Genomic DNA, 26,416 nt, shown 5'->3' with positions numbered 1-26,416 from the left:
AAACACAAAAGAGAAGCTGACGCACTGGGACACTGCTGCCGCCTTTTTGTAAAAGGCGGGAGGGCGGGGCAGCAGAAGCCTGGTTCCCTCCCCGTGACCGGGATCTTCCTCCGCGGCAAGCGGAAGGGCTCCTGTCGTCGCCTGCGCTTCCGGTGGGGGCGGAGGAGAGGCCACCGCGGTCGGCTCTGCCATGGGGAAGAAGCACAAGAAACACAAAGCAGAGAAAACGGAATGGCGCTCGGCCTCTGCCATCGCGTACAGTGGTAAGAACTGGGGGCGGTACAGAGCGGGGGGATCCGTCTTTGTACCCGTGGACGCGTCTACATCCTTCCCCCTGTGGCTGTCGGCAGGACCCGGTGTCCCTTCGTGGGCTGGGTCGCGACAGGGCGGTTGCGGGGAAGGGCACTTGTCTGGATGCGTGAGCTATCGGCAGTGGGCGAGCGCCCCGGGGCTGAGTCGCTGATGCTCTCCCGTTGTCGAGGGTCGAGATGAAGGGCGGTGGTGCCTTGCCGGGCTGCGGGGCGGGGCGCGGCGGGGGAGATGAGGCGGGAGGTGGTGCGGAGCCAGCGCTGGTACGTAGGTGTCGGGGTGGGGCTGGAGACCGACCGTTTTCGTGGTTCGTACGGCGGTTCCTGATGGATTCCCTGGTTACTGCGCTGTTTGAGTGATACTTGTTTTCACCTTACTCTGACAAGGATCTTGTGATGTCTTCAGGGAAGACCGAGGAGTTAGTTCCTTACATATTACAGGTTTGTTGGAAAGTCGTGATGTAAAATGTGTTGAACAACTCTTTCTTAGCTTGTATTTGTTAGTTTTAGCTGCTAGTTTTCTGTCCAGTTGTATTGTGTATATTTTCAACCAGCAACAAATTCTTGTAAACAGTACTTCTAGAAGAAGTATCAGTACTTGCTGTGTGCTGTCACCTCTATGTGCATTTATGGAATGTTTTATTTTTTGAATTTAGATTATGTGGATAAGCCTTTGGAAAAACCTTTAAAGCTGGTGCTTAAAGTTGGAGGAAGTGAAGTGACTGAACTTTCTGGGTCAGGGCATGATTCTAGTTACTATGATGACAGATCAGATCATGAGCGAGAACGACATAAAGAAAAAAAGAAGAAAAAGAAAAAAAAGTCTGAGAAGGAAAAACGTCTAGATGATGAGGAAAGAAAAAAGAGAAAGGTAAGCTGTGATTTTTAGAATTCAAACATACCAGTCTTCTTTATGCTTGCTTATCAGATCTAAAATCTGTTGTAGCCGAGTACCAGAACTTTTTTTTTCTTTTGATCGCTGTTGCAAGAAGTTTGTTTGGAGAAAGCACTTCACAAATGTAGAAGAACTCTGTGTGTGTATTGGAGTATTTCTCCCACTTAAAAGAGATATCCCTGTGATGATTTTTTGAACAAAGTAAAAGCTTGTTTCTTGTAACTGCACATTTGTCTTATCCATTTCCTTTGTAGATACAAATACTTAATTTAGGTTCTGTTTTGTATTTCACCCAGCTCAGAAACATATTTTGCTTACTCTTTGAGGAGGATGTTTTCAGCATTTCAAATGAATCTAGATTGCATTTCTGTTCCTGAGACATGTCAAGTTATTGGACGTTGAAACTGATATGTCTATTCAAAACAGCTTTCTGAAATCTGATCTCTTCAGTACTGTGGTACAGTAGTCTTGTTGGGTCTTGTTTATAACAACCTGCACGCTAGGCTTTGTGGCTTTGTTAGTGGCAAATAGTGTGGTCACTTGAATTGTCTGTGCTGAACTTTTAGGAGTTTGGTTGAAATCAGCAAGAAGGCATTGACAGTACAGTTACCTTTACAATATAATTTTAATAGTATTTATTTTGTGTACTAATGATTCTCTGACCTCTCTGTTTTTCTTCTGTCATGTAGTTTTACTATTCTCATATGACAGTTTTTTGGTACTACTTTGTGTGTATGGCTAATATCTGTCATTTCAAATTGATTTATTTGTTAGGCTTTTATTACTTGATATATCTTGTAGGATTTCAGAAGCTCTTGAGTAGAGGGCAGATAGTGGAAATTTTTCTTTGTACAAACATTTTCAAATGTTTCACTTCAGAGTGTCGCTGGGGCTTGAAATGTAGCAAAACAACTATCTTTAATATAAGATCTTGCAGCATCAAATCAAATGATTTGATTTGCCTTTGCTAAATTGGGGGGTGGTGTCTTTGTTCGGACTTTTTTTTTTTTCCCCGGGACGTTATTATTACTGCATGCAAGAGAAGCTAACAGATAGGTAAGTAACAAAACTGTAGACTAAAGAAGGTTAATGAATGTATGATCTTCTGCGTGAACATGAATAATGGCTGTAATATTATAGGAATGACTCAGGCATGCCTTTTCTTTGAAGCCCAGGAATAAATCATTAATTGCTGCCATTGTTACAGAACATTTCTTATGGTTCTTTTTCAGGCTTCCTAAATTATCATGTACTTTATTGATTCCTGTTTAATGCACCAAACAACAAAAACACATTGGTCAAAGCAGAACTGCCAGCTGATCTTTACTGAATAGTAATTTAACTTCCTTTAATCTCTAGTGTAGCTTGTTATCATGCAGGTTTACATACAAATAGCTTCACAGTTTAATGTTCTTTTCAGTAGAAATATAGTAACTAACTAACTATATTAAATGCAAAGAAGCAAAAGGTGAACAGTGTTAGTTTTAATTGGAGAAGAAAACTGGAAATGTGACAATGAAAATGTATGCACAGTTATTGAAAACATATAATGGGTCAGATATATAACAGGTATCCCAAACAAAAATATGGTCTCTTACCTTTTGGTATGTAGGATTGCATATTCCAAGTCTGATCTAAAGTCTGTCTTCTCCCTGCTGCTCTAGGAAGAGAAAAAGCGGAAAAGGGAAAAAGAACAGTGTGACACTGAAGGAGAAGCTGATGACTTTGATCCTGGGAAAAAAGTAGAGGTTGAACCACCTCCAGACCGTCCTGTCAGAGCATGCAGAACTCAACCAGGTCAGCAGTGTGAAAAATTATATCATTTTCAATGTTATAAAAGGACACAGAACAAAGCTTTTGTCAAGACCATAAAAATGCAACATTTCCGTGAGGATTTGCTGAAATCTAGAGGCTTTATTTTTTCCAACATTCAGAACTTTCTGCTATCTGAAGTTAGTGTTCCTCTTGGTGCTTCTGGTTTTTAGTAGGTTTGTTTTCATGTGAATAAATTTGCCTTGCCAAGGACAGCTGTGTCTGGCCTCTGGCAGAATAAAGCTTATATAAAAGTATTATTGTGCATAATGTTCCCTTAGTACCTTCTCCTTAGTATTTCCTCAGCATTTCCAGAACAATGATCAGAAAGTCTGAAACTAAGTTTTGCTCAGTTCAAGGGAAAAAAATATTGCAGAAACTGCTTAGCTGTTGTTACGGTCTTTTTTTGTAACCTATGTGGAGTTTTAATTTTAGTATCTCTATTTTCATCAAAAGTATAGCAGTAAGTTATGATGGGGTGTCTCTAAAAGACCATAGTTCCCCCCAGTTTTCATTTACCAGTCTTCTTTAATTCTCATCACCAGCCAAAATACTTATTGTTTGTTTGTGGTAACTTCTACATGTTTAATCCCTTCAGATTTTGCCAATTTACTTACAGGAATTTTCAAATACATCATGATCTCTGTACATGTATGCCTGGAAATGGAACTTGGTAGCAAAAAGTTGCATCTTTAGGAATATTCTGAGTCTTGTCTTTGGTACGCTGCCATTGACTGGTCAAGAAATTTATTGGGGAATTTTCTAATTATGACTGCGCGTTAAATTCAGGAATGGTGTCCATCAACTGTCAGGGTGACCTAATAGGGATAACTGAAATTTTCTGGTCCAAGCTTCATGCTTCTGGGTAATCTGGAGCCTTGAAAAACTGACAAGCTAAAAACTGATCTCTATATTGACGAGGCTGCTATTTTCATCTGCTTGAAAAATGTTATTCAAAAGCATATAAGTTACCTTACTTGTTTTGGTTAAGAAGGGAAATGTCTCTCCAGTATAATGATGAAGAGCTGGAGTTTTAATTCTAGACTTTAACATGCTGCTTCGTAAGTTTTTCAAACACCACATTAAAGCCAGTCTCTCTGAAGTGTGTACATGGAACAGGTGATTAATGTGTAGTGTTTATTGTTTAATCTGTACAGGAAGTGAAATCGTAACCAGTACCTTTCTTGCCAGCAAATCTGCATCTGTCACTCTTCTTTTTGATTGAAAAAATTCAGGGAAGCTGATTGAATGGTTGTTATGGGAAAGAAACCATTAAAATTACGTGGATAACATGTAGTAAGAATGGGGATTTCTCGACTGCAGTATTTGAGCAACAAAATTTCACTTCTCCTTTCCTATAAAAATACATAACACCTTGCTTTCACCTTATGGATACATTTTCTTACAACTGCTAGACTTAGCACTACATCTGATTTAATGTCTACTATTTTTTAATGTGATTAAAACTCAGTAAGTGGTAAAGGAGAAGAAATAGTTACTCTAAGCTTAGAAATCTGATGTGCCTCTGCTTTGAAGTCCATGTCTTTTTGACCTTCTGATCAGTACAAGCTGTACTTGTAGTTAATTTTTTCTCTCTGGTATTTATATTTTCAAGTAAATAAATATACCTGTATTATATTTCGTTGCACTTACCTGTGTTTCTGTCTCAAACTGCAGCTGAAAATGAGAGCACACCAATCCAGCAATTACTAGAACATTTCCTTCGCCAGCTTCAAAGGTATTAGGCGTATTCTATCTACAGCTGTGTCAGCAGTGTCTAATGCATGTTTATATGTGTTGCTTTACAAATTCTTATTCTGGTTTTCTGTTTGAAAATAGTGCCTAAATACTGCCTGTAATATCTTTGGTAACTTTTGCAACCATGTCAGACCTGGTAGTTTTTAAAGTTGAGTTGAGGAAAATTATTACCAGCTATGCAATTCTAGCTTTTGGTGAGGAAGTGTTCTGGGCAGAGGTTATATTGCCATCATAAAAGATATTAAACATGAATGGCTTGGTTTAGGAATTAAAAAACAGTTATGAATTTTAATAGTTTGAAAGACTGAACTGTTCTCATGAAATTTTGTTTTATTCTCTGTCCTCTGTCAGATACCAAAGCAAGTTTATACCTGCTTACTTGGTAATCCTTTTCATTTGGAGAGGCTTTTATTTTTTTCCATAAGATGTTAGCCCTGAACCTTATATTTTTGAAAACAAACAAATAATTTCATTTTCATTTTTCCTTACATAGCAATAAATTGAACTTGGAACTAACTCAAAAATATTTAAGACTGTAGTTATTTGCAGAGGACCTCATGAGCAAGAACTGGTGATTACTCAGTGAAGCCAAAAGACCAATTTGAATTGTAAACAGAGACACAGAAAACATACAAAAAATAATTAAGTAATTCAAGAACTACCTGAATCTCTTTTAAAAAAGTCTTCATATGTGTAATTAAAATGCTCTTCTTTATCAGGAAATTTTTCAAATATGCTTCTGTTTTATGAGAGTGCTTTTAGTGTTTTTTCTTTTCAAGTAGTACTATGTACAACGATCATTTTGTTTGCTGATATAAATCTAAAAGTATTGTTTTTGTTTTTAGGAAGGATCCTCATGGGTTTTTTGCTTTTCCAGTCACGGATGCCATTGCTCCTGGATATTCCATGATAATAAAGCACCCCATGGATTTTGGTACAATGAAGGAAAAAATTGCAGCGAACGAATACAAATCAGTCACTGAATTCAAGGTGAATTGATAGAGATTTGGTTATTTCAGAACTCTCTAGTAAGGAACTGGGGATTCTTTTTAACAGTAGAAGCCTTTCTTAGATTAATTATTTTAATGTGTGTTTTTTCAGAAATAGGCACTTTCGTATATTCTGTGTGTTAGAATTAGTTTCTTTTCTTTTACTGTGGATTTATTAGATTTTCTTTTACTGTGGATTTATCAGATTCTATTACAATCTACTACAAATTACTGTGGAATTTCTGTGGACTTCATGCTGCTAGACATAAACAGGAGTAAGACTATCACAAGAACTTAAGCAGTTGAAGAACCTGGAGCTCCTTTTTTTCTTTAATCTAGGCCTGGTTAGATTGATTAAGAGGCAATTTTGACATGTGTGCAAGAAAACTGGATACACTGAAGCATTTTCTATAAGATTCAATAAGAACTGCATAGTTTTTAGTTATCCTGTTTTCCATATAACTTCATTTGGAATCGCCTTTTGACAGAAACTTGCTTGGCAAGTTTATTGGCAACTTGCCTTAGCTATTTTGTCTATTACTATTGCTGTAATACCTTATTAGATGCATTGTCATTTTACAGACAGTGCAGTAAGAAATCTTTGCATGGTATTGCCATCTCCTGGCACATGGAGGACGGGAAAGTGATTTGAGACAGTCAGTGTGGCTTCACCAGTGTATGACAGATAACCATTCAAAGGAGAAGACAAATCAGGCTTGGCTGTTCTGTTCTTTTGTTGCATGTGATGAGCATCTAGAAGGCTGTTTCTTAAGCTTTGAAGTTTCCTTTTTTTGTTCTAGTGCAAGTGACTGAAGAAGTGGTCAAATTACTAGAATTAAAATTATATGTAAGAAACTTTGTATCTTTCTGATGTCTTTGTATTTCTGAAGTCTATTCTGATTCGGAAGTTGAAAAAAACACTGAAAAGTACTTAGGTTGGTCCCTCAGTCCTTTTATTAATTTATCCATTTTTTCTTGTTTGGTCCATTTGCATGAGGAGGAGATGTTACATTTGGCATTCAGGGAAAAGGTTTGTGTTTTCAGTGTTTTTTTTAATAACCAAAAAGCCAATTCCAAACAAAACGGAGCATCTTGAAGAAGCAAATAGGGCTCAGACCTTTGCCATTCTGTGTTACCTTTTAGCTTGCATTAACTTCTCGAGTCTGCTGCTAAAATATTATTGTGTTCTTCACAGAGCTGCCATGATGAAATGGTATCTTCCAGTCATTTAACAAAGGATTTTGAAATTTTAACAGTTGTTTGTTTCATATTTTACAGGCAGATTTTAAACTGATGTGTGATAATGCAATGACTTACAACAGGCCAGATACTGTTTACTACAAGCTAGCCAAGAAGATACTGCACACAGGCTTTAAGATGATGAGCAAAGTAAGAGACCTCTTAAAAACAAAAAGTAGAAACTCTTTGGGGGTTGTTTTGCCACACTTAAAAGGAACATGATTAGTAACAATAGTGAGTGTTATGTATTTAATCTGTGATTAATTATGCCAGTGCCCGTTAGTGCTACTATATTTAAGGGTTTGATAGCATTCATGTTATAACCACACCCTTATTTCTCAACCTTATCTGCACCACTGAAGTCTGTAGGAACTTCTTCTGCTGGCCTCGGTGGAAGCAGTTAAGATCCATGTGTATAAAACCCAACTGTAAAATATTGCTTCTGGCTGAAACTTAGAAAACAAGATCTCATTTAAGTTTATTTCTGCATAAACAAGAAAGCTTTTCTTTTTTGAAGGTGTTGAGTGTAGGGGAGGTTTCAGGGGTTTCATAGGTGCGTGCATGCATGCAAACACACTCTTTACTGAAATACAGTTCTTTGCTTGTAAAATGAGGTTATTTTGATGATCTGCACCGTGCATGTATGTATGTGTGTGAGCATGAGTTGCAGTTATGGTAAGTTTTATTTAAAATAGGCAGTTGTCTTTGCATATGCAGTTGTTTTGTTTGTTTGTTTCTCTCTTGATAGTTGGGCTGCAGAAATTATGATGCCATGCTACCATGACCAAATCATGTTGCATCGCCATTGGAAACGAGGCATTAAGAACAAAATAAGGCCATGGCCATTCCCATCCCATCCCATTATCATAGCATCTTGGCTATGAGGGAAAGGTTAAGTCCCTGCTGCTCTGTCCTTTCTGATTCTAGGAACGGCTGTTAGCTTTGAAGCGCAGCATGTCGTTTATGCAGGACATGGATTTTTCTCAGCAGGCAGCTCTTTTGGGTGATGAAGACACAGCAGTTGAGGAACCTGTCCCTGAAGCTGTTCCTGTACAAGCAGAAATTACCAAGAAATCAAAAAAGCAAAATAAAGAAGTTATTAGGTAAAGGTTTTAATGATCATGCTTACTCTTCTCAGCCTTTCTCCTTGTGGTCCATAGGATAAATGGGCAGTTTTCTTGTATTTTATTTATTTGTTGTTTGTAGAAGTGTTTTAATAGCCCAGCAGTTCCCAACTTGAAACAAAGAGTTCAAAGAATGACTGCATATTCTTTTAATATCTAGAATATGTAGATATTTTTATCCTTTATATCTACATTAAATAATACGTAGTTTCTTCTCACAATGGTTTGAAATGTTCTTTCATTTTTAACATAGCCACAAATGCCTTTCACATTTTGTCCTTTTTTTTTTTTTGTGAAGTGATTGACTGTATCAAAATCTAACAGGATCTTTCTCGGAGGGCACAGTGGCCTTTAGTCTCTATCTGGGAGCACATATAAGTACAGCAGATTATTTCTGGAGCAGATGATAACATTTTCCCAATGAAATCTTATTAAGCTTCTTCATAAAATACATAGCTAGTGCAATAGCTATCTTCCAGCTAATAGGCACCCCAGGTGTTACAAGTCATGTTTTAATAGCTAAAATCTAGTTTTAGTCAAATTAAAGGGGTTTGTTTTCTATTTTGTGAGAGATTTTAGCAGAAACTGTGATTTACGAGCAAATTATGTTAGGTGTTCTTACATAGACATCCTAGGATAGATGTTGAATATAAATTGTAGAACGTTGTATCAAATGGAGTTTTATTAACATAAAACTGTAACAGAGCATTATTAGTCATATCTGATCATTAAGATATTTCTGCAGGCTTATTTCTTAAACATCCAAAGTAAAAAAAGTGAAATGTAACTTGTTATTTCAAGTTCATGCTCTCTCGTATTTTTTAAAAGTGAACTTTAGAGTTCTGACCAACCACATGTTTTTTGTTACACTTCAAGCATTTTTGTAGTCCTGCTTTAATGTCTGATGGAAGAAGTAGTATTTTATTTCTGTGTGCTCATTTACAAATACAGATAGCTAACAGAGGAAGAATTAACATGCAATTCAGATCATTAAAAATAGCTGACCTTTAATTTTATCTGGATAACAGTTTCCTTGCAATCAGTTGTGGTATAAATTTACTTTCCTGTTCTTTCAAATGTTTATGTAACTTCAGTAGTTGGAGTTAATTTTTTTTAAAATTAACTTGATCTTTTGACATCAGGAGGATAGCTATTATTCTTTTTGATGTATAATGAGAGCTCTGGAGGGAGAATCAAACCTAATAGCAGATATTTTTGCCTTCAGAGAAAGAGCTGAAGTCAATGTTTGCAAAGTGTTAAGGCAATTTAGAACTCCATACTGTAGTTTAAAAAGTGACTTGGTCACTTCAACATCCTAATATCGAAGTAGTTTTTGAAAATTTTGTCCAGGATGTTGCAACCTTCTGAACAGTCTCTCAAAATTCTTGTCCATTAAGTATTCTGTAGAGTGTGAGAGAAAGTGCCAGTTGTTGTGGAGTTTCCTGCTGTGTATACTCTTTCTTAAAAGCTTCAGTTAAACGAAAATCATATAACACAATTGTCTTATAATAGTATGATCCTGTGACCTTTCTGTTGTCTTTAATAGCAAAACTGAATCTCTATACAGAGAGAAATTCTTAGCTAAGCAAATGGAAGAAGATGCCCCACGAGTGAGAAATGGATTTGGTGTGAGGAGATGCTCTACCCAGTACCTAAGGTGTTTGGCCCTAGTGTCTAATGTCCATGTAATGTCCTGAAAGATTTTGATGTACAAAGTTCATTTTAAATATATAATAAGGCTGACATAACCTATGATATCTTCACACTCTCCCTTATAATACTACCTTTTTCTGATTTTTATATAGTAGCTATGTTCTTTCCCATCTTAGGTATGCTTATTTGTTATGTTTTATTAATGAAAAGGGATCTACTGAAAGATAAATGTTGAATTGTGGAATTTCAATGAGAAGGAATGGTGTGATTGATAATGAGTAGGAATATTAATTGCCCATATTAGTGAGCTTAATTAGACTGGGAGCAGCATCCTACTTCTACAAGCAACTAAATTACATAATTCTCATAAATGCAGTCTGTTGTTCTGGGTTTTTTCCCTCGGATTAGAGTTATACAGTCTCCATTCCCTCATCACATAATTTCTTTTCATTTGGAATTTGTGAAAATAGCATATTTGTGCATGTGGCAAACTAAGGACACAACATTCGCCTTATATTAATGCAATTTTACTCCCAGTCTCTGTTTTGTAATACTTCTTTTATTTTCATCAAGGCACAGAAACAATTAAATTTTTGAAGTTCGGTAGTTTGGTAGATCTCACCTTCTGCTGCAAAACTTCAGTTTCATAATATGATTATAATTCCATGCTGAAGTAAACTGACACTGGGAGAGGAATGTGACTGATTGTTCTATTTGGCAAACCCACAATTCAGGCTTTTGTTTTGTTTTGCTTTTAATTTCTACAGCTATTCCTCTTCTCTTTCTTAGTTGCATATTTGAACCCGAGGGAAATGCATGCAGCCTGACAGATAGCACTGCTGAAGAACATGTGCTGGCACTAGTGGAACATGCAGCAGATGAAGCTCGTGACAGGATCAATCGATACTTACCCAACAGCAAGGTCTACTGCACAACAAAGTCCGCAATTCCCTTTCGTGTCTGGCTGTTGAATACTTTGTTTCATCTTAGGAAATGGGGTTTAATATTTTGTTTTCTGAGACTGTAACATCTAGGATATGTGCTCTGTGTGGAATACAAATGTGACTGTTGTCCATCACTTAATTTCAACTGAAGCCCATTGGAGGATGTCCTAAATGGATCTCAAGATGTATTCTGTGTTGAACATCTTCAGAAATTCACTCCGTAGAAAACAGTGAAATGTTGCTCAAATCTGGCTTCCTTAATTGCAAACCTTAGCATTGAAAGTGATTAAAATAGCATCACACTCTTCTTATTGTTGCAACCTCAGAAGAAGCAAACTTTGGCATAGATTGAAAGGTTATTAGGATTTCCACCCCTGCAACCTAAGGAATTCAGGAATTTTGGTTAAATTACTGTTTTCAGTGAGAAGTCAGAACCTTTTGTAGTTTTGTACCTTCAAGTAGCAGCTGTCAACTGTAGCACATTCTTGTGTGAGTACAAAATACAGACATCCTTCAGTGACTAGGAGATAGCAAGTAGTTTGTCCATGTTGGAATTTTGGACAGTGCCAACCACAGGTTTGATCATCTTGAACATTATTCTAATACTGTTCCATCTGTTTGGTTTTTGTGCTGTTCCAAGAGTTAGAAGGAAAATCTCAGTGACACTGTTACTGCAGTTGTCTGAAGAGAATCTGTTTATGGGCTGTGTTTTTCATAACAAAGTGATAATGCTAGGTTCTGTTGTTACTTCATGCTAGGGTTGGAGTGAATGCTACTGGCATTCACTACAGGCCTATGTTGAGATACATTTACTCTGTTTCCTTTGCATTGTGTGGAGTCTTTTTACCACCGTTACACTTAGCCCTCATTTCTCATTCTCTCATATACTGTAGTGACCATTGCAATAGAAAAAAGAATCAAGATGTTACTACATCCTACATTTTCCACCTTTTTTTTTTTTTTTTTTTTTAACAACACTTGCAGAAGAAACATTTTGAAGCATTAGATGTGGCAGTTGTGTCTTCAAACTTACATCTGTTTCTTGGACACTGGCCCTTGTCATGCAGTCACCTTAGGCTCAACTGGATTAGGAAATAAAGCCTCAGAGCAATGTGGGAGAAGCTTTAGCTTCTTCAATATATTTCTGTTTCTAACAGCTTGCTAGGATCGAGGGCTATTTGAAACCTCCAAAGTAAGAGTGGCTTCTTAAAAATGCTTTAAAGCAACACCAATCTTCTGCTAATTGCTAGCTTTACTGGAAAGGCTGATGCAGTTTTGCACTGTTGAAGAAGGAGTTGTTCTGGGTACACAACTTTTGCCATCACATGAAGGTACTGTTTCTGTGCATTCTCTTTCCAGTATTTGTCGTTTCTCTTTTTATTATATGGCAAAATTAGCTTTGGCCTTATGTATGAAGAGAGTTTTAAATTTTTTAAGAGGGATGAATTAAAAAAAAAACAGCAGGGGAGAGATTTATTGCTCAATTTACTTGGAAGTATTTACTAATATTTATTTAGGGAGAGCATATTTTTCATTTTCTGTACTTACTGAGAAATTACTATCTTCTCTCAGTTTCTGACAGCTTAGTTTGTTACATCAGTTCTGGCTCTGTCTATTCTATCCTCTTTCACATCTCTGGCTTTCTTTTTAGCATTTTGTTTGTGTGCTCTGATAGGTCTGTCACAGCACTTCTTCCTCTTTAAGAATTTGATGGTGTGTTCATAAATGTACTTCTGAGTAGACAAAGTTGTGGGTGAGATATGAAAACAAGCAATTCAGTCTAGATTTGAAAATGAACAGTGAGGTAGACTGTGGATAGGAGTTATAGTTCTGCTTCTGAAAAGAAAGTGTGTTCTAGCAGTCAAGAAGGCCCAGCTCCAGACTAATTATAATGGAATTTTTAATTTATTTGATGCAAACTTCAGATCTGATTTAGAAAGATGAATAAGAAGTTGTATATATGACATACAACTAAGTCTTCTGTGCTGAAGCATTTGCTAGGTGATGATAAATAGTTGTGACCCAAGATTCTCTGTATTAAAAAGGAAATACCAGAGTGCAAGATCTGAATATAGCTGAAGATGTATAGCATTGTTTGTAAGTAAGCAACTCCTTTGAGTTTGGACTGTTTTGAATGACTGCATCTTTGTGGTTCTATTTACAGATCGGTTATCTGAAAAAAAATGGAGATGGAACTTTATTATTTAGTGTAGTAAATTCATCTGATCCAGAAGCAGAAGGTAAATGCCATAATATTTCAAGCAGATATTTCTAGTGGTGAATGTTTTGGCAGATTTTGAAGTCTTAACTGTACAGATCCTGAGTATTATAGATGAGTTTAAAAAAAAAAAAATTATTCCCCAAACTATTTTCCCCAACAGCTATATTTAGTATCTCCAGTGTAAGATGTTGTTCTCTGCCTTTCAAATTTTTACGCTTCAGATGCTCGCTTTACTGATGCTAACAGTAAGAAGGTAAAATTATATCTATTTATAAGCACTTATACATTGCTACAACTTTATAGAGAACTTGTGAGATAGGCTTTTGCTCCAAGTACCCTGTAGTGTTAAAATCTGATAGACAGAAGGTGAAAAAGCGCTGCAATCCTATGTAGATGTGCAGTGCATGGATGAAAATTCAGAATCATCTTCTACTTTTTTTTAATTTCCTACTTTAACTTATTATTTATATTTCAGATTTAAGTTAATTAAGATTTGCTTAATTGTTTTTCTTTAGTCCTTGATCTTTTATGGCTTTTTTTGTGTGTTACTACTATACATTATTTATATTGTCTTATGCTTTCCACTTGTCTTAGTTTCGAGCTCAAAATGCAGAAGTTTTGACAGTTTGTAGTGATGAAACGTCATAGTCTTTAGGCTGCTGTATGTCATGTTGATTTAGTACTTCCTTCACTGCATCTTTTGAGACTGGAATTCATGCACAACTTACCTATTGTTGCATTGATGACTAGTAACATTTCGGTTGATTTTTTTTTTCTTTTTTTTTTTTTTCTTTTCTTTTTTTTTTTTTTTTTTTTTAATTTGGGAAATACAAGCCTGTAACTCTCTTACTGTCTAAATTCCTCTTCTTTTGGTAGTCAGTTTTTCTGGAATGAAATCAAGCATTTTGGCTACCATCATGCACTGGCCTATTTCTGAAAAAAATATAAATAGTAAAATGAATGTGATTTAATACCTCTGAAATCATGCCAATGAAAATGTAGACAGTGATGGTAATGGGAACAGAGCAATATTGCACCGTGTGCTGTAAAGTACTGTACTGCTTCCTGATGTTTCTGTGCTCCAGAATCTTTTTTGTTCGTGTGGTTAATACTAGTTACACTGAATTTACAGCTAATAGTATATTCTGAATTTTTATTGCAGTTTGTATTTTTTATCCTAGTGATTTCTAGGGATAAACTTGCTTTTTGTTGTTCAGTAAATTGAGCATAATTACCATTAGATTCCATAACAGCCAGAGAGATTTAAAATAACTGGAAGTGTCATAAATGTTGTTGGGATTGATTTTTTTTTTTGTTTGTTTAGAAGCATATTCCAAATAATTTTTGTCATTTTAGTTAAGCAGTTCTGAGAACTTCAGAAGAAATAAATATTGCTATGATGGTAATTATCTTAACAAGGTTCTTTATGTGGTATACGGGTTTCTGTAGACAAACTACCACATAAGAAAATGCTTTTAACACTTCATAATATCTGCATCTTGAACATTTGTGAATCAGCTAGTAAAAGAATTTCAGGTGCTGCTGTATACTTCAAAAGGGAAATAAATAAGTAAGCCATAGATCTTATGAGTAAGAGATAGAAACATATTTACAGCAAGTATTTGAAATTTAAATGGAGAACCTGAATTACACTACCTATCTTAATACAGCAAAATATAAATATTCACCATAAATAAATTTTATATGTGAAGTGCTTTTCTAAAAAATATTATCTTTTTTAAAATTGTTAGAGGAAGAGACTCATCCAGTGGATCTAAGTTCACTGCAAAGCAAATTATTACCTGGGTTCACTACACTAGGCTTTAAAGATGAGCGAAGAAATAAAGGTAAATGCCAAAGAATGTATTTTAACTTTGTGTTAATTTGATGTTTTAGCAATTTCTTGATATAAAATAATTTCAGATTATACCTGTCTCCAAATTAAATTTCACTTGTTTATTTCTATGATATATTGTTATTTCATTTACAGCAGAATACACTTTAAATAGACTGTTTTGCTTATTAAACATAACTTAATTAGGAATCTGCGGATTAATGTTTTGCCTTAGTGTTATAGCCACACTAGAAGCTTTCCAATAATGGTATTATGGTATTTCATTTTCTCTGGAGGAAGTAATTTTTCTTGAGCAACTGTGCTTAGAGTTGAGAAAGAAACTTTTTGGTCATTTGCTTTTTTGTATCATATGACAAAGATTTCACAAGCCGTGCATTTCTTTTTTCTAGTATTAGTGACATTTTATTAGTTTCTAATCTGTTCTCAATAAACTGGCTGGCAAACCACAGAAAAGCAACAAGCAAAAAACGAAAATAGAAAAATCAGGAGGTGAATCTTTTTTTTTGTGGAAGTGGGGTGGTTAACTTAGTTCTAGTATAATTAGTACATTTAGTCATGCAGTTAAAGTAGTTGTGCTGATTCTTGAGTCTGGAATTTCCTTTGAGTTATTGCTCTTGACTTCAATTAGAGGAAAAAAAACATGCTGCACTTTCAGAAAACAAAATTATTTTTTATTCCCCCCCCATCCAAGTGATCTTTTACACTTATGTTAATCATTTGTCATCTCTTTCTTCTACCTGTCTAGTAACCTTTCTTACAAGTGCTAGTACAGCACCTTCCATGCACAACAACTCTATATTTCATGATTTGAAATCAGATGAAATGGAACTCCTGTACTCAGCTTATGGTGATGAAACTGGGATACAGTGTGCCTTAAGGTAAGCACTTCCTTAGTAGAAGGAGTAACTTCTCATAGCAATTTTATGAAAAGCAGTTTAAATTAAAGGTCAACTAGGAGCCTCCAAATCCTCATCTTTTTTCTAAAAGTTATTTAAAAAATAAGTCGCTATAAAACTTGAAGCTAGCTTTCATCCTGGTTGGTGGGGTTTTTTGGGGGGATTCAGTTGTTGGTTGGTTGGTGGGTTTTTGTGTGTGTGTGTGTGTGTGTGTGTGTGTGTGTTTTGGGGTTTTTTTCCCCTTCATTTTTTCTTATTTGCACTTTTAAGGTACCCTATTCTCTTGCAAGGCTTTAATGCATCTTGCTGTTAGGGTCTTTGACCACAGGATATTATAGGTTGCTAAAGGCAAAGCATTTTGCTTTAAACCCAGCAGTAAGTAGGTTTAGATATGGAAGTAGTGGACTTAGGTGACTTTAAAACAGTGATATTTTTCAAGGAGCATCAAAACAGTTAAATCTACTTCAAAAGAAAAATGCCACATTTCATTAAATAATCTTATAGGGAAAGAATTAATCACAAGCTTTTTACTTTTCTTTGTATTTTTATTTTTAACTCACTGCCAGTAATAGTTCAAGTGAAAATTTGCTAGTAGATGTGAAAAACAAGTTTGCATGTACAGTTATTACCATTTAAAAAAAAATTATAGGCTGAAATATTTTTTAGTAAAATAAACATTTTCTGTAATGCTTATATCTCTATTCCTACTAGCTTACAAGAATTTGTGAAGGACGCTGGAAATTACAGCAAGAAAATAGTAGATGATCTTCTGGACCAGATCACTAGTGGAGATCATTCCAAAACTATTTATCAGCTAAAGCAGGTGTGTATTTGATCCACAGAAGTATCACAAGTTCATCAAAACAAGAATATATCTCTTTCTCTTTTTTAATATTGTATGAAATGCTTTGTTTTCCACTGTCTGTAAGCATTGCAGGCTTAGCTGTTCATGCAACCATGTGGTGAACCAAATTAGAAGCTGAATTGATCAGCAGGGAATTAATCTTTCTCTTTTCTAAAGATCCTCCAATGTAGTTCACATAGTGACTTCAGAAAGGAAGAGGGAGGGGACCTTTGGAAGAAGGGGCAGGAAACTCAGGAGGACTACAAGAGTGTTGTGAAGTTATGCAGGGGGAAAATGCAAAGGGCCAAAGTCCAACTAGAACTTAATCTGGCTACTGACACAAACAGCAAAAAAAAATGTCTATGAATACATGAGCAACAAAAGGAGGGCTAAGAAGAATCTCCATCCTTTAGTGGATGCCTGGGAAACATAGAGATAGAGGACAAGGAAAAGGCCAAGGTACTAAATGCCTTCTTTGCCTCAGCCTTTACTAGGAAGACCAGTTGTTCTCTGGGTACACAGCACCCTGAGCTGAAAGACAGGGACAGGGAGCAGAATGGAGCCCAAATAATCCAAGGGGATATGGTTAGTGACCTGCTACACTACTTAGCACAAGTCTATGGGGCCAGATGGGATCCACCCAAGGGTTTTGAGACAGCTAGTGGAGGTACTCACCAAGCTACTTTCCATCATTTATCAGCAGTCCTGGCTAACTGGCAAGGTCCCAGTTGACTGGATTTTAGCAAATATTGCACCCATCTACAAGAAGGGCTGGAAGGAGAATCTAGGGAATTACAGGCCCATCAGTCTGACCTTGGTGCCAGGGAAGGTCATGGAGCAGATCATCCTGAGTGGCATTACACATACAAGACAACCCAGTGATCAGGCCCAGTCAGTATGAGTTTATGAAAGGCAGGTCCTGCTTGACTCACCTCGTCTCTGTCTATTACAAGATGGCCCATTTAGTGGATGAGGATAAGGTTGTGGATGTTGGGTACTTAGACTTCAGTAAAGTCTTTGACACTGTAACCCGCAGCATTCTCCTGAAGAAGCTGGCAGCTTCTTCATGGCTTGGACAGTCATACTCTTTCCTGTGTAAACAAGCTGAACGGCCAGGCCCAATAGAGTTAAATCCAGTTGGTGGCCAGTCACGAGTGGTGTTCCCCAGGGCTCAATATTTGAGCCAGTTCTCCTTAATATCTTGATCAAGGATCTGGACAAGGGGATTGAGTGCACCCTTAGTAAGTTTGCAGACAACACCAAATTGGGTGGGAGTGTTGATCTGCTGGAGGGTAGGAAGGCCATAAAGGGGGATCTGAGCCAGCTAGATTGATAGGCTGAGGCCAGTTGTATGAGGTTCAACAAGGCCAAGTGCTGTGTCCTGCATTTGGGTCACCACAACCCCAGGCAGTGCTACAGGCTCGGGGAAGAGTGGCTTGAAAGCTGCCTGATGGAAAAGGACCTGGGGTTTTGGTCGATAAATGGCTGAATATGAGCCAGCAGTGAGCCCAGGTGGCCAAAAAGGCCAATAGCATCCTGGCTTGTATCAGGAGTGGTGTGGCCAACAGGACTAGGGAAGTGATTGTCCCTCTGTATTCAGCACTGGTGAGGCCACCTCAAATACTGTGTTCAGTGATGATGACATTCTGAATTATTTAAGAATAAAGAAGGAGAGGAACGGGAGGAGGATGGAAGGTGCTCAGGCTTCCTGACATGGTCGAAATGAGATAATGCTAAATCTCTGCAGACTTGGAAGTAGAACAGGGTGAGTAATGTTTGGGGAAAAGGAAACAAAAGAACAAAAGACAATCCTCCAGAATTTTCTGGGTATTTTGTTCCAGTTCTTACTGGGAAAAATAGCGTATATAAAACAGGAAGAAATGTAATTGATTAGTTAAAAAAAATGAGAATTCAAAAAGTTAAAAAACAATATTTTGAATATTCTTCTACATTTAGAATTGTGTGTATACAACGTATTGAACTTACCTTTAAAACATGTGCCTTTCTCTTTTTGCCATCTTATATTGTTCCAAATGAGAATTTCTGAATGCCTTTCAAATGATCAGTGGCTATTTACACTTAGAAGGGCTGTTCAGTTCTGACATATGTGGATATGTACAGGTTTTGTGCAATTAAGTGTGTTTCAGTGATGATATGCCATGGTATTTTATGCTTGAGTATTTTGTGTTGCTACATTTGATTTAAGAATTCATATATCTGAAAGTGCGATCTTAAATAATTTCTAATCAGAAGTTACTGATGTAATTACTAAGATACTGCATTTGAATATAAATTTCATGGGCAGAAGAAAGGGGGCTGAAAGATTAGTTAAAATGCATAATAAAATATTTCAAAACAGTAACTGTTATATTGTAATTGCATTTCAGATCTGTGAAAAAAAACTCATTTTGTGTGACAAGTTTGAATATACTTGAAATTGTACAAGAGATATTTCTCTTATGTTGACTAAAAGTAATTGTTAGTGTTCTTTCTTTTCAGAGGCGAAACATCCCAGTAAAAACACTGGATGAAGTTAAAGTAAGTTGTGCTGATACTCAGTTTTTTTGTTTCCTGTTTGTTTGCTTTCTGGAAAAATGTGTCTTGACATTTAAAGCAGAGAAAATAATGTTCTTTGGGCTTCCAATATTGAAATTCCTAGTTCTCTTTACTGTGCATCTGTTCTGTGTAAGACAGAAAAGATTGACAAGTTAAATATATAATAAAGAAGAGGTTGTTAGGTTAGTCCTAAAGAAGCTGTCCTAAGAGGCTGTCCTGAATAGTTCAGGGCTGTTGAGAGGAATGCATGTGGTCACCCATTAAAGAAGAGCTGGTTTCTTGGGGTTTTTTTAAAAAGATTCTATGCAAACATCAAAAAACATCATAGTCTTCTGTGTTGGCCTGGTCATGAGAAACCAGCAAATGACACAAACGTTTCTTACAAAATGTAAGGGTAAGCTATGAAATGCTAATTTCTAAAATATTATTTGGTTCTTTAGGTTCTGCCAGTTCTCATAAAAGAAGAACACAAGTTGCGTAATACCTGTCCGGATTCTTCCAAACAGACTATGGTAAAGTGCTTTGTGTGTAATTAAAAAAAAAAAAAAAAATTGAGACATTTTGTTTTAGTGGAAGGATGTGCATGCTTTTAGGTAGAAGATTAAAATTATGGTATCTAGAATAAACTTTACGGACTTAAAGTGGATTCTCTGACAGTTGGTCTATTTTAGTTAGTGGCTTTGTGGTTCTGTATTCTCTAGTTTAATTTGGCATGCATAACTCAATCTCAGAGGCAGAAAGACCACTTAGGTATGTGAAAGATACTTGATCTGCTGATGAATATTTGAGATTCAACCTGATGTAAAAGTGGAAAAATACAGAAGTATTTATCAGTTTTACCTCATCCATTGAAAATGTTAGAAAGTGTGGATAAATAATGTGTATCTTATGCTTTCACAGCTACTAATCAAATCTTTAAGTGTTACGGATTTCATCTTGCAGATTATTTGTGACAACAGAATATATGCATTTTATTCCATGGCAATAAACATAAAAAATGTATAGATTACATTATAGCAACAAATAAAATTTACTGGTTTATATTTCTTCTGTTTTGTAGAAAGGTTTGTATTTCTCTAGAAAGTGACTGGTTAAGTTAATTCATGGAAGTGCTAAGTTTTATTTTCCTATTTCTAAAAGATAATACCTGATTGTGTATTTACCTGCATGTTTTATTCCTTCTTCTAGAATAGGCAAACTCAGAGCATTCTCTTAGAGTGTGTTCTAAAGCTTAAGAACTTTAACTTTGATCTCTTACTTTTTGCCATTACATAGCAGTATTGCAACAGGTATGGAAAAAATGAAATCATTGTAGTGCAGGCTGTATTTCATTATCCAAATGTATAAGAAAAAATACTTGAGAGACCAGGTCCAGCTGATACTGCATATAGGGAGACCCACCTTACTGGTTTTATTAATCACATGCTAAAAATGTCAATAAATTCAGTGTTGCGTTGAGAAGCTGAGGGGAAAAGGGAATATGGGAGTGGTTCATAATGGGGAATACTGATAATGCTTCCCCCTGCCATGGTTCTGCCATGAAACAGGGATGAGTTGAGCATGTAATTGAGTCCCAAAGGATTTGGTAATGTTGGTTTCAACAGACCCAGATGATGAGATGGAAGATATTTAAACTAGCCTGCAGATCCCTTGCCATTCATATGACCGGTCTGTCCTGGAACCATGTCTGAGCTGCCTGTGAGTTGCAGGTTAGCCAGGATGGTTATGGATGCCCTGAACTCAAATGTTGTCATGCACATTTTTGAGAGTATGGATTCATGTATTTACCTTAAACATGAAAAAGTTATAATGACAGCTTGTCACTATTGCTAGTCTTTCTGTTAATTTTATTTTAATAGGTTGGAGAATCTGCTGGAGATAGTAACACTTCTGACTTGGACTTTCTCTCTATGAAACCATATTCAGATGTATCTCTTGATATTTCTATGTTAAGTTCATTAGGTAAGCAGTTAAATATACAAGCCATCAATTATGGTTTAGTTTTACCATTTAGGCAAAACACCAGCTGGATTTGCTAAGAATAAAAAGTGTTCAAAAAGGAGTAATAAGTCTACATTTTACATCAGTAGAAGTCTAGGGCTGGTACAAAATAAATGAAACCTTGGTCTATCTTTCCTTTGAGACATCTGTGTGCTAGCTAAGCTAACTTTTCTTGTACCTCTGGAGAAACCGAAGTATTTGTACCTGACAATTTTGATAGCTTTGCCTGTCTTTTGTGTGTTCATAGTAATGTATATTTTAAAAAACAACATGGAGCTTTGGCTCAGTAATATTATTACTTCATATCCTGTCTTTTGAAATAACTTGGGAAGTAGGTAAGTAAGCTCAATCATATCACCACTTGGAATGTTCCAAAACAAAAATCAGAAGAAACTTTGGACACTGGAAGGACATTAGCTACAAATAAGGCAGTTGTATGAAAGTGTTAGGCTGTTGTTTCAAATACACGTCTTTCACAGGTATCCTTCTTTAAAGACTAAATATATTTCTGCAGGCTTCACAAAAAAAAAATACTGCTTATGGTTTAAGATACCTTTAATTAAGAATGTGAAAGGTGCCAGACTATCTATTATAGAACATAACCAAGGTAATTGAAAGCTTAAAGAAAAAAAAAAGTCTACAGATTTCTCCCATAGATGCAGTATTCTTTGAAAAGCAATTGTAAGCTTGATTATGCTGTCACACACTAATTTTTTTGCAATTCAGTAAAAAATTAATAAATATCTGGTTAATAGCTAGTGTTTAGACATAGCCTTACTATGAAATTCTCACTCAACTAAAGCTGCTTATGTTTTTCTTCTTTGATCTTTCTGTAAATAATCGTACTTCTAGATTGCTTCTGGAGAGGGTTTATGGCATTATTTCTTATCATAATTCTTACAAAGTAAACAAGATCTGCATTGAAGACAGCCCAAAGAGAAGGAAAGAGTTTATTTTCCTGTTTAAAGTTGAGGGAAAACTTTCTTAAGTCTTCAGATGAAAGAACAGCATATGTTGGCACATATTTCCCATTCTTTCCAATTTCACTGTTTTATTTGGCTTACTATAAAATCAATGTAGATGCAGAAGATACTTTTCTCAAAACCTTTGGTGATGGGGATTTCTTCACCTCCGTAAATTACATTTTCTGTTTTAACTGTATTTTAAGCTAGATATTTAAGTAATCTTTCTACTAATTTACTCACCTTTGCTGCAGACTGGATGCCTTATTTCATGTCTGGAGTTTAACAGATGAGGAAGACAAGCTCTTGTAGCTATTTAAATACTGGGAGTCAGTTCAGTTTCAGCCATTTCCCCTGGCTCTCTCTTTCATTCTCTAATACCACCAAATGCATTTCAACATATATTGCTTGAGATTGAAAACAGATCTGCAGCTGTTGCCTTTTAGAAGTGCAAAGGAAAATGCAAGACTGATGTCATTTTTGTAATAGACAACACTTATGTTAATTTATTTTGATAGTCACTTGATAATTCATGAGTCAATCTGCATGTGTTAATATGGGTTTTATTTGGTAACTGATGGCCCTTAGGGAAAGTGAAGAAGGAGCTTGATCATGATGATAACCATTTACATCTGGATGAAACAACTAAGCTGCTGCAGGACCTTCATGAGGCTCAGGCTGACAGAGTGGGATCCCGGCCATCATCCAATTTGAGTTCCCTCTCCAATACCTCTGAAAGAGATCAACATCATCTTGGTAAAGTTACCAGTGTCACAAAAGTTGCAGTACTTCTGCTATGATTGAAGCTGGTTAAAACTTACATTTTAATTTACATTAATCTTCGCATGAAACTTCTCTGATAATACAGTGTACTAACTCCAGGATCATATTTTAATTTTTAAATATGCATAGCAAAGGCAACTAAGACGACATACTGTTGACATGTGCAGTTAAGGACACTAATTGTGCTTATTTTTTTATTAGGTATGATTGAAGTAATTGTGAAGTAAATTGATACTGATTGGCACATCCCTATATGCGTTTGCATTTTGTGCTCTTAGAAATACTAAGGAGTGTATGTTTATTTACAGTGTAGTTGTATGCAGCAAGTAACAAGTGAGATCCTACAATAGCCTTCCATTGTATACTGTAAAATTCAGTGATAAGACAGGATGATGGGTAACATACCAGTTAACATCTTGGTGCCATTTCTGAGAAGGTAGGAGATGTTGGCTGGTTGATACCCAGTTACGTTTTGTATGATAATTCAATGGATTAATAGAATAATAACTTCTTTTTCAAAAAGGATCTAAATTACTGAAGAATCTTGTAATTTATTTTTCAGAATCTCCTGTTTAAATATCATTTAAATGTCTGTCTTGCATTAAAAGTCTGAAAGAAACTTGTGAAGTAACCGTGCTGTTTATATACATAAATATCTTTCCCTTGTTTTTCTGTATTTTTAAAGGTATTGATTTTTTTTGTTCCATATTTTACAGGAAGCCCCTCTCATCTGAGTGTTGGAGAACAGCAAGACATGGTTCACGATCCCTATGAATTTCTTCAGTCTCCGGAAACCTCAAATGCCACTACTAACTAGTTTGACATGTACTATATCTTTTGTATTTTAATTGTATTATGTTTTTATAAAGTTTTTGTCCAGGGCAGAAACCTCAATTTTGTCCTCTTTTCTATGAGGATTCCTGTATGATATTATCATATTTGCTGGATTAAACAAAATCCACCTATTTGATACATCATCTTGTTAGCAATGTACCAAAACCTGCTGTAGATTTGTTTGTTGAGGGAGGTCATTGTCTAGTCGTGTGTGAATCTTGACTGCAAAACAACAAATAATGTGTAAGAATAAATTGCATTTTATAGAAACTAAAGAGAATAATTTTCCTAGTATCATGGCAGCAGTCATTAAATGTTTCTAGTAGAATTATCTACCAGTTCTGCTCGGGTCTTAACATGAACACCTTCAAACAGGAATATTTTATTTAAACAATGGCAGAACTGCATGAATTGGGATAATTATTAGGTTTCTCGTTTCCTAACCCTAATAATCTGTAGAAGTTGTTTCTCTTTCCTTGTATTTTTAAGTCTTTTGTTAATCACTCTAGAGAATACTTAACTTGAGAGTAACAATAATTGGTAGTTGCATTAAAATGCTCACTATGGGAATTCTACTTTGAATCTGAAAAATATGGATGTTTTTGTGATCCCTTATGTCTTCAAACACAAAGAAAACATAAAACTTACATTTTATAATTTGTTATGTATAGTTACCTGGATGGAAATAATGGATAAGGTGTGCTTTCCAGTAATTTAAAAATAAAACTTTTATAATTCAGTACTGATGCAACTGCGGGATTTTGTACCATTGATATGTGTAAGCTGGAAAAATGTTATGAATTTGCAATATTTTGTAAATATTAATAAAAATACAAAACCTCTTGATGTTTGCAAATATCTTGTTCTTGCACGGAGAAAACTTGCTTTCTTCTCTTGCAGTTCATCTTGAAGTGAAAAGTTTTGGTCACAGAGAAAGTTTGCTGGCTAAGAGCGCTATTTATCTGTTACAACTTCAAATTAGTCTGCCACCTCTTTTATTTACCTTTTTTTTTTTTTTTTGCACAGAGTGCATACATTGTGTTGGTCAAGAAAAACTGGCATGGCACAGCTAGAATGGGCAGGAGGAGAGCTGGTAGAGGTCATAGCAGAGCCAGGATACTCATCACATGAATTATTGAGGGATGGTGATTACTTTCAATGATGAAGTAAACTTATTCTGAAGCACAAATGTGTAATTCTGTGGGGAAGGATTTGTTGAACTTGGACGATGGATTTGCTATAAAACAACTTCTATGGAGTTTTTTTGAGTTAAATATAAGTATTACTGTATCATAGTTGTTGTGTAGTAATGGAGGTTCAGATTTAACATTTAAATTTAGACATCACATCCGTCCCGAAGAAATGCCAAACATTCACTGTTATGTTACTAGAAGTAACCTGTAGCAACCTTAAAGGATTGGTTTGATTCTAGGCTTGGTTTATGAAAAAAACATTACAGCAAGACATTAATCAAATGAGATATAAAATCAACAAATAGCATCCCAACCCATGAGTTTTACTTTTTTTTTTTTTTTTTTTTTTTGGTAATTCTCGTCATTCCACCAGCAAGAAGGAGTGAGTGAGCAGCCACATGTTACGTAGTTGCTGGCTGGGGCTAAAGTGTGACATCTGTAAAATTATGTGCAAATGGAGCTTGTGGACAGAGTTGTATTCTGAAGCATCCATGTGCCGCTCAACTGAAACTGAGTGTTTGGTCTTCCCTGTACTGGACACTTGCAGTTGGGGGATGACTGCTCTTTGACCCTGAAGCTGGAATTCTGCTCCTATTTTAAAATATACTTGTGCCTTCAGACAAATCCTCCCACCCATCTGATACTGATGGGTGGTCTGAACTCCATCCAATCCTTTGGATGATTCAGGGTGCAGCATAGTCCTGGAGTCTTACTTCAGTGGCATTTTCCTCATTCACCATAGGATGTTGTCGATGAGGGATTTACGGTTCTGCCACAGAACAATGTTTAGATCACTTAAAAGTGCGACTTAACTGAGTTGGATGGCAAGGTTCACTCTATTACTTACTGCACAGAGGAAATATGCCAAGCAGAGTGGGGTCAGAGTTGTTTTGAAGTGATTTATACTGGGACAGGAGATGTGAAGGGGTAGAGGGAGTCCCATTGAGGCACAAGATTTAGAATGGAGACCCTTGCTTCTTAAACTTCTCAGAGAGGGGTTTTGTGGGAGTGAATAAAGCACTCAGTATTCTGATTCAGTGTGAATCACACAAAGCCATTTATTACAGAAACAAGCCTCCTTATATATGCAACTAATCTCTGATCACGCGTCCACGCTCCAAGCATGCATTCACTAATTGGATATCATCTATGTTCATGAGCTGTCCACGCGCTGAAGTCTCACTGCTGATAGGTCCATTGATTTACGTCATGTTGAGGTCTTGTTATTGTAGAACTGCTTCTCTCCCACAGCAGGTCTTGTTTTCAGCTTTTGAGTTGGCCTTGAAATTCCTGGCTGTTTCAGTAACAAATCTCCATCTAACAGAAACCCCTCCACAGGGTTTAGGTGCAGCCCCAGAGTTGATCAATGGTTCATGACGAAGAGATATAAAGGATAAGGGAAAACAGGTAAGGGGTTATATGTATTCATGGCCAAATGATGATATGTGTACACCAGATTCTTCATATTGCTTGGCTTGGGTTTCAAAGTTTCATCATTCTGCATCTCAACCTGCTTACCTGCCCTCCAGGGATCTGGTGTTAGGTCCTT

The 26,416-nt window shown here is 36.2% G+C and overlaps 1 protein-coding gene across 8 annotated transcripts; it reads left to right on the top strand.

Moving 5' to 3' along the window:
• Positions 1–146: 146 nt before the first annotated feature.
• On the top strand, positions 147–24,865 carry BRD9 (bromodomain containing 9). 8 transcript variants are annotated; one of them, XM_080340190.1, is made up of 18 exons: positions 147–263; positions 965–1,179; positions 2,868–3,000; positions 4,693–4,753; positions 5,619–5,763; positions 7,041–7,151; positions 7,992–8,104; positions 9,672–9,782; positions 10,568–10,700; positions 12,887–12,962; positions 14,695–14,790; positions 15,544–15,676; positions 16,406–16,517; positions 19,038–19,076; positions 19,535–19,606; positions 20,954–21,056; positions 22,646–22,813; positions 23,557–24,865. In XM_080340190.1, the coding sequence occupies exons 1-18, from the start codon at positions 191–193 to the stop codon at positions 23,655–23,657; spliced, it is 1,995 nt and encodes a 664-aa protein (XP_080196316.1). In that variant the 5' UTR covers positions 147–190; the 3' UTR covers positions 23,658–24,865. The 8 variants fall into 8 exon arrangements, with proteins under 8 accessions (XP_080196316.1, XP_080196315.1, XP_080196314.1 ...); XM_080340189.1 differs by having other exon boundaries at positions 7,989–8,104; XM_080340188.1 differs by having other exon boundaries at positions 7,929–8,104; positions 9,693–9,782.
• The last annotated feature ends 1,551 nt before the right edge of the window (positions 24,866–26,416 follow it).

This window comes from Nesoenas mayeri, assembly GCF_963082525.1.
Source record: "Nesoenas mayeri genome assembly, chromosome: 2".
In the NCBI taxonomy this organism is placed as follows: Eukaryota; Metazoa; Chordata; class Aves; order Columbiformes; family Columbidae; genus Nesoenas; species Nesoenas mayeri.
This window is presented reverse-complemented; position numbering and strand designations above follow the sequence as displayed.